The 13,833-nt window shown below is 48.0% G+C and overlaps 1 protein-coding gene across 3 annotated transcripts in view; it reads left to right on the top strand.

Moving 5' to 3' along the window:
• TEX2 (testis expressed 2) overlaps nucleotides 1-13,833 on the top strand; it is a 103,413-nt gene that overhangs the window by 78,684 nt on the left and 10,896 nt on the right. For all 3 annotated transcript variants that reach the window (XM_045984376.1, XM_045984377.1, XM_045984375.1), the window contains 2 exons: nucleotides 3,209-3,308; nucleotides 11,674-11,806. In XM_045984376.1, the coding sequence (XP_045840332.1) occupies nucleotides 3,209-3,308; nucleotides 11,674-11,806 (233 nt within the window). The remainder of the gene's footprint in view (nucleotides 1-3,208; nucleotides 3,309-11,673; nucleotides 11,807-13,833) is intronic.

Below are 13,833 nucleotides of genomic sequence, written 5' to 3'. Positions count from 1 at the left end.
GGGTCCTGGCAGGGGGAGGCAGAAAGCTGGGCGCACCTCAACTCCAGACGGGACGCTCCCGCCCCTGTTACACACATTCCAAAACAGACAGGGGTAGGGCAGCGTGCCGTGCTTCCCTCGGGTGCTGGAAGCCCATGGAACCTCTGCCGTCTTGGAGAACGGTGGCTTCTTTCATCCCAGAGGAAGCTGAGGGAAAGTCTTTTATTTTCTTCTTCTCCCCCTTTGCTGGCCATGTGAGCTTTTCAGTTTGCAGACTTAAAACAGAGAGGTCAGAAGTGCTAGAAGGTGGGGATGGAGACAAGTGGCCTGGATCCAGGAGTGGGCTGTGCTCCGTCACCAGCCTCATACCTCTACCCTGACCTCAGTGCCCTGCGAGACCAGAGGAGACCCTGGATGTAGTGGAACAAACAGAAAGGTAGCAGGCTGTCACTCTAGTTCTCAACCCACCGCCACCCCTGCCAAAAGGACTCTTACTATCACTAAGAGCCAAGTATTCTGGGAAGAAGGAAACCTAGTAGTGAGTGTTGGCTAATGGCCGGTCCAAGAGCCAGAATGGCCGGAGGAGCCTGAGCTGTCCGCTCTGACAAAGATCTCCCGTCTCCTGGTTTCCCCTGAAGGCCTGACGTACGGAGAACTCTTTGCTGGCCTTGCCCTGCAGTCTCAGATTGTCACCCTCACATGTGACAGTGACTCATGGTGTGAAAGAGCAGCGCTGTGTGTGTATCTGGTGCCCAGGGATGGTTTAAAACAAGCTGAGTTTCTGCCCCCACAGCAAGTACATTCCTGGCCTCGGCCAGCCCCTCCCAACACCGCCCTGGGGCCGTCAGTCTCAGGGCCTCTTGTGCCCGTGTCAGCAAATGTTACTACTGCAGACAGCTTCCAGCAGTTCCTCCCACCAACCCGAGAATGTTCTATACGCCTGAGTGTCCAGCTGGGTTCACTTAGGAGGGTAAAGAACATGCAGTGGGTTCTCGTCTCACTGTGGTGCCTTTGGATGGGAAGAAGAGAATTTCTGGTTGAAAAGAGCAGGAGTGACCTTTCGTGGCCTTTCCCTGCAGAGTAGAAAGGAGACTGAGCAGACTAGGGCCTGGTCCTGAGAGTTTTGATTCAAATCAGTTGTGATTTGGAGGGGAAGGGTGCTTAGAGGTATCCCAGAATTTTGGAATTGGGCACCCAGGGGAAGAAGTAGGAAGCAGGCCCTGTTGAGCCCTTCCTTGTTCTACCTACTGGTGATTAGAGCTCAGCCCAGCCCTGCTGAGTCTGTCCCAGTTCCGGGTTCCTCAGTCTCTTTGTCTCAGGTCCCTCCTCTGCCCTGGTAGGGACCACAAGGTACAGGAGGGGAGGGCTGGGAGGTGGCACAGGGCTTCGGGAATGCCATCATTTCATTCACCCCTTTTGCTCAGTGTCAGGCTCCTGTTCCCACAGGAACCCAGCAGGCCCCTGACTCACTGGGTATTCAAGTGATAGTAATAGACAGTCTGGGGCAAGGGTGCAAGAATTTGGCTACATTCTTGGCCAAGTAACATTCTGTAGGCTGATTGGGAGACCAGCCACCATGTCACATTGATGCCTTAGAAAAAGGTTTTCCAAACCCAGCAACTACCAATTCACAATGTGCCTTTGAGTTCTCTCTTTGGTCACGTTCTGTTCACCACAGACATTGTGACTCTGACCGACCCACCTCTGCAGAAATGCAGAGAGGGAGTTCTCTGGCGAATCGTCAAGGGTATGCCTTTGACAACCGAAGAGGTCCAGCCAGAATAGGCATTAAATCCATGCCTGGCTAAATGCTGCCTTGTCTTATGGGAAATGTTCAGCGTATATTTATTTTAAAAAAAGCAGTTTGATGCTGGTAGAAAAACAGGGTGCTCATTACAGGTGCCGGGGTCGTGGGAGTCTCGCATATAAGGACACTGCTGCAGGTGAGCAGGGAGAGTATTGGGCGTTCGGTAAGACGCCTGACAAGCCATTGGGGGGAAAAATTAAGATGGCTCTATAATTATATCTTACATTGAAATGGGGAATAGACTACGGGTTTAAAAAAATAACAATATAGACACATTCCTAAATTCAGGTGTAAGAAACAGATGAATTAATTCTGTAGTCTTGAGGCAAAGTAGAAATTTCTAAGCATGATATTAATACTCAAGTTATTTCCTTTAGAGCAATTCCTACGACGCTGTATTAGTTGGGGATCGCAACAAGAGACAGATGGCACTCTCAAGTGGCGTCACCTGAGAGGAGAGTTCATTAAGGGAAGATTTATAAAGATGTGGGCCAATGTAGAGAAACTGAAAAGGCTAGGGTAGGACCAAAGCTGGCAGGCGTGGGAGCTGTTAGTACTCCCTGTAGGGGCAAAAGTGGGGAGGAGTGACCAGACCTTGGGGCAGCATGGCCGTGTGGAGAGGCTGGTTGCCTGTCTGACAGGAGCCATGGCCCTCAACAGAGGGAGGGGACAACTACCTGACAACACTCTTCCGCATCACCTCCCTTCTTCCCTGCCCATTGGTGTTTCCCACTGGCCAAGCAACCAGAAGCCAGAGGGCGGGAGGGCCCATCCGCGTGGTTTGCACGAACTAGCCTCTCAGGGGAACTCAGATCTAGGCAGGGGGCAAACAGAAAATGTTCAGCATTGGGTAAAGGGATGTGATTCTCTTTTTTTCCAAGGATTTAAATAAATATTGTGAGTTTGCCTGTCAGACATGCTGTAGCAATTTCTGAACTCCTCACTGGGCGTCTAAGAGGGGTCCACTGCCCCACACACTCTGGCCAGCTCCAGACGCTGTTAACCTGACCAGCATGGCCGGCTCCACCTCCTCAGTCAGGTCCCCCAGCAACGGCGTTCTTCCCCGAAGCCTTCACAGACTTCCTTGGCCAAAATAGCCACCCCGCCCTACACCCCAGCTCCCTCTCTCCCACCACTTGCCTTACTCTCTGGAACACTAATCGCTCTCTCAAGTTATCTATTTTTCTGCTTATTTATCTGTTTCTGCCTCTCCAACGTAAACCCCGTGAGAGCAAGGACCTTGCCTGATTGCCCGCAGTTCTCTCTGTAGGATGATGCCTCATATGTGATACGTGCTCAATAAATTTCAGTTAAGTGAACGTGTCCCCAAAACCTTGACCTTGACTCTTCCTGAGCAGATGCTGAATTCTAACACTGACCAGGTTACTAACGTCTCATTCATTGTTTCCTTCTCTCCTCCAGCTCCCCTACTTTATGAATGAGCTAACTCTGACGGAACTTGACATGGGGGTGGCTGTGCCAAAAATCCTTCAGGCCTTCAAGCCTTACGTTGATCACCAAGGTAACTCGAGCAGAGAACTGACCATTTGTACGCAGGTCGAAATGTCTCTCCATCACTGCAGATGGTTGACCGAAGCTTTGTGTTGGGAGGGGGTCGGGGACGATTTAAGCATCTGTCTTATGTTGATTACCTTTTGTTGGGAACAGTCATAGCCTTCAACTGATGGGGAACAGATCGGGAATAGATCCCCCTCCTAATTCTTCTAGTCTCTCAGATCCCTGCCAGTCCTGCCCCTGCCCAAACATGCTCATGTACCCGTTGACAGGGCTGGGCTCTTGTGTGATTCAGAAAATAGCTCCCATCCCTCGTGGCCTCACGTGTGTGCCCCCCACACCCCTCATCTCTCACCAGGAGCTGCTGCTGCTCCAACCACGTTCTTGCCTTTGCCTTGCCCCAACTTCTAGGTTGCAGGTTCTTTGACCTTCGTGTTTTACATCTTGCCTTCCTTCCCACGCCTAGTAGGCGCTCAGGGCATGTTTAAGAAATGAAGACAGATGTTGTCAGCAATATTTTGAGAGTAGAGCTCTCTGCTGGGGGAAGGTGCTCAGGTTTGATTTTGAAGACATTCTCCTGAGTATTTATCTCCTGAGTAGGTATTTATACGTACTCTGGTGGGTTGGGGCAGAAAGAGTTGATTACGATGTATAGAGTTTAAGTAAATTATGACGTAAAGATTTACATGCATTTTGTGGCATGTGGTTTTAAAAGGACCATGATGGAAAATTTCATGGAGTGGGGTGAAAAGAGGCTTGGGCCAGGCAGGCCAGAATAGTCCGAGAACAGGCAGGAAAATCTCCCCACCGTGGAAGCGGTCGACTTCTTTTCTAGAGTATTCCTTTCCCAATGTACCTCTTTCCACCTAAATTGGAACGTCATTCCTCAGAAGGTAGGGGAGGAAATACTTACAACTTTCCAAGAGTGACGTTTGTTTTGAAGTAAGTGTTCTTTATAAATTTATAGACTACAGTGTCTACTTCTGTCTCTGTATGGCTGCATTGGATAGCTCTTAAATCATACTTAGTGAAATCATTTTCTGTGTTTGATGTAAATACAGAGATTTTTCCCTAGCCCTACAATTAGCAGCTCTGATTATCTCCTTAGCGATATATCAGCTGACAACAAGCCCCTATTTCCATGTTTTTAGCATTCTGTGGATTTCAGAGATAGACCAGAGTATTATTTACAAATCCAAAAGTCTAATATCTGCATGTTGAGGTCACCTGTAACCCCTGGATCATGTCTACACTTTGATAAATCTGTGAGCTCCTGGATTTGGCAAATTTCTGGTGCACTGAGGGTAAAACTAGAAAAGATAATCTGCAAATGGTTTAGCTAGAGTTCTTTTAACCACATGTGAAATTTTAATATATGATTTTTAAAAAATATTTTATTTATTTATTTGACAGAGAGAGAGAGAGAGAGAAAGATCACAAGTTGGCAGAGAGGCAGGTGGGGGAGCAGGGAGCAAGAGAGCCAGACGTGGGGCTCGATCCCAGGACCTTGAGATCATAACCTGAGCCGAAGGCAGAGGCTTAACCCACTGAGCTACCCAGGCACCCCCACATGTGAAATTTTAAAAGATGCATTATTTATGTGTTGAGTACCTAGCTAGGATCTCTACCTCATCTGTATGCGAGGGGCTGCCTGCCTTTCTTCCTCTGGCTCTGGTGGGCTCTGGGCTCCCCTTTGTTCTTTGCCTCTTTAGGGATTCACTTGTAACGAGCTGGTAAATGATCAGCTCACAGGCACGTCCACAGAGTCAGGCTTAAGGAAAATAAATAACGTGTGGACATGCTCTATTTCCTAATGTGTTAGCAGTTTCTTATCTCTGTCCTTTGTTGAATTAGTAGAAATTTCCAGCACAAAAGAAGCCACAGCTGGGCTTTGCCGCATCTCACAAGTGTCTCCTGTAGCTTTGAACTCTGCGGCTTTGAGGGAAATTCACCAAATGCCTAAGTCTCTTTCCTCTTCCTCTGGAGCAAGACATTTCACTACGCAGATCAAAGCTTTGCCAGTTTTTAATCCATTTGAGGCTTATTCACTCCTTTCAGGGCAAGTTTTAGACATCTGCCTGCTTATGTAACAAGGGAAGAAATGTTACGAAAGGAGTGATAAAAGACATAAAGGCTGTGGGTTTTAAAAGTTTGATCAAATTTGGTTTCTCCAAGTCAACAGAGGATGCATGTGGTAGTTAAAACAGAAATAAACGTAAAGGAAATGTTCTGTTTTGGATTCCATTGCTCTAAGGTAAACCTTTCTTTGAAGGAAATGAAAATCAGCAGTGATTGGCTAAAACTGATGCTGGGAAGCAGAGCTTACCTTGTGGGAGAAATGCAGGCCCATAGAATAAGGCCCCCACAGCACAAGGAGGGAGCACCTCCTGGGGGAATCCCTCCCCCCATGCACACACACACACACACACACACACACGCCCCTTTCTTTTCTTTCTTAAGTGTTTCCTAACTTGTGCGTTTTTTTTGGAGGCACATGGCTGGGGAAATGGAGGAGGGTGGCTATTTCGGCAAGCTGGTTGGATCACTCCATCCTGGGGATGAGGAATGAGCTGTGGTTCTGAGCATAGCTCTAGGGCCAGGCTTTGGGATTCAGGGCTCTGGGGCCTGGGCCAGGTTCTCTCCACCCTGCTAACCTCTTTCTCCAGGGGGGAGACTAGGACTCGGTAGGCTAAGCTGGTCTGAGGACTGAGTGAGTGAGTGCGTGGAGGCTCCTGGAAGCCGAGTGTGGTAAGTGCTGGCTGCTGTTACTTTGACCATCCGTCGTGGCCCCTGCAGTGCTGCCCCTGGAGACTTTAGAATGTGGGCGGCTGTGGTGCCCATTTGACCCATTTTACAGGAATAAATGGAAAGAAAAAGGCCATTCTCGGGTGTTGAGGCCTTGCCACTAAAAGGAGCGATGTCTGTAGTTCTGAAATCACCTGTTGGCCACCATGGGCCTGTCTGAGTTCCAGGACACACAGCTGATGTCTCAGATTGAATGACCAACCACCTTTCCCAGGGGTGTCTTCACTCCCCACCAGAGGCAGGTGGCTGGGAGATAGAGAAGATCTGTCCTTTGGAAACTGGCTGCGCACCTCACGTCTCATCTCTGAGCCCTGCTTGCTCCATGTGCACCTCGGACTGAGGCCGTGTGTGGGGGCACAGTGGGCACAGACACCCAGGGGAGTCCGAGCGGTGCGTGCAGCATGTCAGCCAATGTCAGAATGAACCACAGGTGTGTGCTGTGACCCCTCGGGTTCAGATCAGTTCGTTTAGTCTTCAGGACGTTTGGCGCACGGTTGTAGGTCTGCAGATAGACACTGAGCGTCCCCCACAGACAGAGTGCTGTGCTGGTTATACCCTGTTTCAAGATACCCAAGTAACAGCCTGAGTTTTGATGAAGGTGTTGGCTTCTGTGGCGGGAGTACCGTGTCCCACAGGAACAGGAACCTTGTCCGCTTTCAGAGTTGCGCTTGGCTGTGACTGATGGTGTCCCCCATCAGTGACTTGTGTTCTGGACCTTAACCTTTAGTGCCTCGTGCCTTTAGCCAGTGCTGAGACTGAAGGGACTTTGCCACTGAGTATTGCAGAAAACTGGAACCACTGGGACCTGGGGCTCAGTGCTGACAGAGTGGGCCCACACAGTCTAACCAGATCCTGTTGCAGAAAGGAAAAGGACCTTTTTTCGTGGAAAAGGAGAAAAATACTGTTTGTGGAGCTTGTTGGGGTGCAAGAGAGGGGACTCTGATTTGCAACTAAATCAGTTTTGAGACGTGGAGCGGTTTCTGAGAACAGTTCAGGCAGACAGAATGACATCTGTCCTAAAAGACACATTGACCTACAAGGATTGCTAGTTTTCTGTGGTACATGAGCAAGCAGTATGGTACCAGGAACAAAACAATCACTGGTATGCTTTTCCCAGAACCTCTCACTCCCAACATCTGTTCTTGGTCATATATTATTAAATGTTCCATTTTAAGAAGTTTGTTCTTTGGATGCCAAATGTTGCCTCTCAAAGTGAAAAATCAACCAGTAATAGTTACAATTAGAGAGAAATGGAGGAGCGGATAACGTAAGGGCCCAGCTCAGATGGGCAAGGCTTTGGGTTCTCTTTCTCCTTCTAAGCGGCAGGTACCCTGTTAAGCCCACTCCAGTGAGACGGATGCCTTTTTGCTATTTTAGTGATAATAAAACAGTGAGCTCCTCAGTGAAAGTATTAGGTTTGTGGGACCACAATTGGACCGTTCCTGAAGCCGTGGCATCCATCAAATAGAACACCAGGGAAGGCTGAGGGACCCTTAGTCTAGTTGTCCCTGGTGACGCACGCTAAGGTGTGCTCATCTCTCCTGACGCCACGGTCAGCTTGCCCCAGGTGGCTCCCGCCATCTTTATTCGTCTTCAAGCATCAGGTGCCTGAGGGTGGGGATTTACCTCAGGGTTTGCTCGGAGGTCTTGCCCTGCGAACTCAAGGAACATTTTGGGTGGAGCAGGCTGTAACTTCTGCTGCAGTCTCCCTCTGAGTGGCGATGATGGTAACCAATCCTGCCCTCAGCTGAAGAATGGAAAAACCGCCATCTGAGCTCCTCACAGCTCCTGGCATGAAAACTGACTGAAGTTGTCTTTGTCAGTGTGTTCCCCATGTTGCCAAATGATGCGCTGGTTTCATAGAGACTTGGTGGTAATCAGCTGCCACTCTTCACCTTTTGTGTGCGGGAGATCTGTTAGGGACTCAACGTCCCTCCATCCCCCCACCCGAACTCAAATGTTGAAGCCCTAACCTGTAACATGGTGGTACCTGGGCTTCAAGGGGGTGACTGGATTTAGATGAGTTCATGAGGGAGGGGTCGTGATGGTGGGTTTTAGTGAGAAGGTGACCTTCTGTAAGCCAGGAAGAGAGCTCTCACTAGGAACTGAATTGGCCAACACCTTGATCTTGGACTTCCAGCCTCCAGAGCTGGGAGGAAAAAATGCCTGTTGTGGAAGAGGCCCCACGTGTGGTATTCTGTTATGGCAGCCCCAGCAGACTCACCGAGACCCTCTGTCTTCATGGTCTTTCTGGAGAACCTCTGCGTGCACTGACGGCCTTCCTCCTGTTGAGCGGCTTAAAAATTATCCTGCTCAACTTCTGGTTTTTGTCCTTGAGCGCTACCAAGAGCAGATGGTTACAGAAAGCAGCATTTCAAATGAAATGCCTCACAAAAGAGTCTTAACATTTGTCAGGAGCATAAAAGAAAAACCTCTGGGACCACATTCGCATAGATGAGCCACAGTCAGCTCGGTCTGAGCTCTGACGCCACTCGTGGAGCCGCGTGTGTCCCCGTCCTCACGCTGTTGATGTGCTTGTCCGCAGTGGGAAGACAGCCTCCCCAGGAGCTGTGAGTCTCATCTTTCGGTCCCACAGGCAGGTGCCTCCTGACTCACCCGTTACATAACCGCTTGGTCTCAGCGCCGGGTTGTGTGTGCTGCAGGGTTTTCGGGGTGCTCTTTGGCTCGCTGAATCATTGTCACAGAAGCAAGTTTTTCTTTGCACCTAATGCTAAAATAGTCTCCTTACCCTCATCTAAATGCAAGCATGTCATAGTAAAGTAATTTGTTGGAATGGTTGCAGTTTAGATCTGTTTTCCAAAGTTGTCAAGCCATTCTTGATTTCTTCCGATTCTTCCTGAGAACCAGGGCTGAACAAGGCCATGGGGTAGGTCTGTTAGGATGCATGCAATGATATAAATCAGACGCCATTCCTCACGCGGAGGCTTGGTCAGAGGGTACATGCTTCGTGCCCTCCCCAGCCCAGACAGGGCTCTCTGCCTGCCTGGTGCCCCCTTGGACCAGCGGCCTCCTGAGGTCTGGTCCCCATCTGCATGGCAACGGCAGGAAGCTAGGTGGGCACAGAGGGTCCTGGAGGCAAGGAAGTGGGCTGGTGACAGCAGAGAGAGAGGGAAGAGCCCTGGCTAGAAGGACCCCAGCCCTCCTCCTGAAGAGGCAGTTCAGCCCCTCTTGTGCTCATGAGGAGGCTGGTGAACAGAGGTCTAGAAACTTCCAGTGGAGCTCAAGCGCTGGTCCAAGTGACAGCGCTCCACATGCTCCTTCCCTCTGACTGCCTCCCCTCAGCTCCTGGCAGAGGTTGGCGCTGGCCCACACATCCCTGGGGGGGTGTCGCAGTTACCGGGGTGTAAGCCAGCAGCGCCCTAAGCCATAGCCATGTCCCCTCATTTAAAAAACAGACAGACAAAACCACCTACTTGACAAGAAGTAAAATTCTGGTGCCTTTATTAGAACAATCCTCAAAGGCACTACATACTATTAATATTTATTAGAAATCTGACCAGGATTTTCAGAAGTTATTTCTGAATACAGAGAGCAGCCAGGTAGTTGGAGCCCATCGATTTTCAAGTTAAAAAAAAGGTGGAGATATTCTACAGTAATAAGTATCTTTTTTTTTTAAGATTTTATTTATTTATTTGACAGAGAAAGAGAGATCACAAGTAGGCAGGGAGGCAAGCAGAGAGGGGGGAGGCAGGCTCCCTGCTGAGCAGAGAGCCTGATGCGGGGCTCGATCCGAGGACCCTGAGATCATGACGTGAGCTGAAGGCAGAGGCTTAACCCACTGAGCCACCCAGGTGCCCCTCCTTATTATTTTTTAATAGTCTCTACTAAATGTGAGGCTCAAACTCACAAACCCTGAGATCAACAGTCTCCTGCTCTTCCAACTGAGCCACCCAGGCCCCCCAATAAGTATCTTCTTTACTGATGTTCTATCTATAACTGAGTATAAATCCTGTTCATATCTAGCCTTTGCCCTGTTCCCTTTCCACCGGAAGTGATTAGTGACTGTCTTCATTAAAGCCGATGTACCCTCTGTTTCCAGTAACAGTACCTTTGAACAGCAAGCTAATTGATGACTTTTTATTAATTTAAGCAAGAAATAAAGCAGTTTTGTGAGCTGCTACAAACAAGACAGTCGCATTGAGCTGCATATCACTTAATGTCATTTGTGGAAAACAGTTACCTTCAATTATGAGAAAAAGAATTTGTTGAGAACAAAATGGGACTCATTCCGCCATTAGTGAGGAATTACACCATTAGTGCCCCTTGTGTGAAGCAGAGCTTTCATCTGAATCGGTGGCCAAATGGGGGACTGGTTACTTACTGTAATTGCTTGAAAATCCTGCTGTGTGTCAGCGATGGTTTTAAATTAGTTTCCTGCTTCCTTTTCGATGTTGTCATGCATCTTATGAGGATCTATAAAGTTGATAAACATTTAAACACCCACTTGAGGGATCCCATGTTGATTGAAAGTCCGTGAAGTATTATGGAACCCTGAGTCTGAACTCTCAGGGCATAGCATATTCTACCCCCAAACCCCAGAGTCCTGGTGTGGAAGGTCGGTAGATGGTCCCTGATGGCATTGTGGCCTTCTGGTCAGTGGCCACTTCTGTCGGTGGCCCATCCCAGTGCAATTCTACAAGGCTGAGAGCCTCTCACATACGAGCTCACTGACACTGGTATCTTTTGTAAAGAACAGTGTTTTTGCTTTTGGGGGCTTTTTTTAAGGATTTTATTTATTTATTAGAGAAAGTGCACAAGTAGGCAGGGAGGCAGAGAGGAGGAAGCAGGCTCCCTGCTGAGCAGAGAGCCTGACGTGGGGCTCCATCCCAGGACCCTGAGATCATGACCGGAGCCAAAGGCAGAGGCTTAACCCACTGAGCCACCCAGGTGCCCCAAGAACAGGGTTTTAAACTAAGTTACCAAGAGGTTACCCTACTTTATCTGGGTAATTCTGGGGTTTGAATGTGAATTCTTTTGTCCATTACTAAGCAGTTTCCAGAAGGAAAAGGGTGCTAATGATGTTTGTCCCTCTCCTTATCATACTGAGCTCAGTCTGAAGCATTTCCTACCCCATTCCCCCACCATGAGATCATTTGAAGGCAGTGGTTCTCACACACGTCTTTGAAGAATAGCCCAGCATTCAGTGAGGTCTCTGCACTTCTCTTCTGCCTCATAACTGGCTGGGAATCAGCAGGCCTTGTCCTGGCTTCACCCTGGGTCAAGCCATCCTCCTGGTGGGAGTGTATTTTCCTACTACATGTGAGAATGAACCCAGAGAACAGGACCCCTCCAGCATTGACAGGTGCACTGAGCTCACCGTTTTAATGGATAGTCACGTGTTGGCAAGTTGACAAACACTTGAACCCTTTCCAGGAGGACCTCCTCATGCACGCATGGGTAGTCCAGGCGATATAAATCTACAGATTTTCGATGTGATACCTACTTCGATACTTTAAAATACGTATTTTTATACTGTCATCTATAGTCATGCTTTTCCGGGGTGGAAAAAAAAAAAAAAAACTTCTGTTTTTTCACCATTTCTCCAGGACTCTGGATCGATTTGGAAATGTCCTACAATGGGTCCTTTCTGATGACTCTCGAGACCAAAATGAATTTGACCAAACTAGGTAAAGAGCCTCTTGTTGAAGCCCTGAAGGTTGGAGAAATTGGCAAAGAAGGGTAAGGGGCCGTATGAATTTACTAATCCAACCCTGGGGAACCAACCTCTCCCTCTAGTCTTTGAGAAGCAGCTTAGATGTGTAGTAGCCTCAGATGTTGAATGATTTTCTGGGCAAGTGCTTCTGGACCACAGAGGATTTCAGGGGATTATTCCCTATTTTTCATCCCCACCTCTACTTAGCGCCTTGTGACCTCGGTGTTGCTGGTGGGGCGCACAGCATCAATTACCCAGAAAGCATCACTGACCCAGACCTGTAGGGCAGGCTCATCTGCATAGTAAAATGCTCTGTGAAGAGAATCATCATCCAGAAACTTCCTCCTTCAACTTGCAGCCCCAGACAGCATTGTGTGGGCAATGCTAAGGGCCCTAGGAGGTCTATCTGCTTTAATCACAGAGTCTGAATTATTTCTAATAAGACGATTGATTTTGCAGCCAACACAGTGCTCCTAAAGTGTTTTGAGATGTATTTTCCTTAAATAATACAATATTGATTTGCTTAGTAGTGAATTCCTCTCTTTGTAGAAGATCTTGCTTCTGCTGCCCAGAGTTTGTCTGATTTGGTAAATATTTCAAATTTGTGAGATAGTTAATGAAGGTTAATTTTTTCCCCCTTAGATGCCTAGAATGGGTAAGCTGGAACTTTACATTCCCGTATACCTTAAAATGACTGCCTCTGACCACGAATTTCAATTGTGGTATTGTTTTGACCAAACTAAACATGCTGAGTAGGATCTGTTTCTCACATTTTTATCCCTTTGGCATGGAATTAACAGTACGTTGACAGGAAAACCCCACAAGGAGCCACCTTCTCAGGGTCTAGATAAAAGACACACAGACTCTTAGATTTTTGCTTAGTTACGATGCTGACTAATGTGTATATTCATACATGCGGTCATAGCAGATGGGGGGGCTCATACATTTGAGAATGTGCTTTTACTTAGATTATTCTGATTTAATGAAATAACTAGAGAATTTCCCCACCTGTATGCAATCTAACCTGTATCTGTGCTATTTTCCTTTCGCCTTTCTGCTATTTGTTAAAATGTGTTTGGATTCGGCAATCTGTGGATTGTATTTTCTGGTGAGTGGTGTTTATCAACTCTCCGTGTAGCATTTCATCATACCCTGTAGGTGCTGAGTCTTGTTTTGGTCCCATGTGACGCCACTAGGAAGCTTGTCCTTTCATCATGTTCCTGGACATAAAGGCTCAGTGTGTAGACCTAAGAGGATTGAGGTCAGAGTCTATAAGAGGCTTTCCTGGGAGGGAAAGTCTTGCCAACTTCCCTGATCGGAGTTGCTGGAGTTTTGATCTAGGTCTCTAATCAGACTCAGTTGCCTGTGTCTGGATGCTCCCCCCCTGCACTGCCAGGGACAGAGCACACTTCAGTCAGAAGGAGTCCATTCTGGAAACAGCCCTGTGCCAGCACCATTGGTAAGGGGCGTCTTGGGCAGCAGGTAGGGCCCCGACACAGCTAGGTCCCTGAGATCCTGGCATTGGAGGCGTTCCACGTTAACCCTTACTCACATGGCTCTCTTGGCACAATTTCAAGTTCATAAACCCTGGCTGATTAGAGGAGGAGCAGGTTTCTGAGCAAGCAGTGCTTCTCCAGGCTGCATGGGGAAAAAAAAATCCTCTGCTTTGGGAATATGGGTAGTATGATTTTGTAGTATACTTCTGCAGTACCTTTTTTTTTCTCCTGGTGGGGTCTGGTATAAAATGTCCTGCTTCTTCCTATGAGGGTGTTACCTTATAGGTTAATGGGTAATCGGCTGTCATTTAATTTTAAAATCAAGGAAAAAGAGCCATTCCAAAAGCACTTCACTTGGGAAAAAAGGCCTGGGAAAGTGGACTGTTAATTTTTTTTTTGTTTTTTTAACATAAAGGACCCTTTTGGGAATCCAAGAGCTCTGGATCCTTCTCCCTGAAAATGCCTGTGCATATACCGTTTGGGTTCACAATTTCTGGGAGTCTTGAGAGCCTCTGAAAGCCCATCCATGACTAAGAACCCCGTCACCCCGGAAGTGA

The sequence above is a fragment of the Meles meles genome, chromosome 18 (genome assembly GCF_922984935.1).
Source record: "Meles meles chromosome 18, mMelMel3.1 paternal haplotype, whole genome shotgun sequence".
NCBI classification, from domain to species: Eukaryota; Metazoa; Chordata; class Mammalia; order Carnivora; family Mustelidae; genus Meles; species Meles meles.
This window is presented reverse-complemented; position numbering and strand designations above follow the sequence as displayed.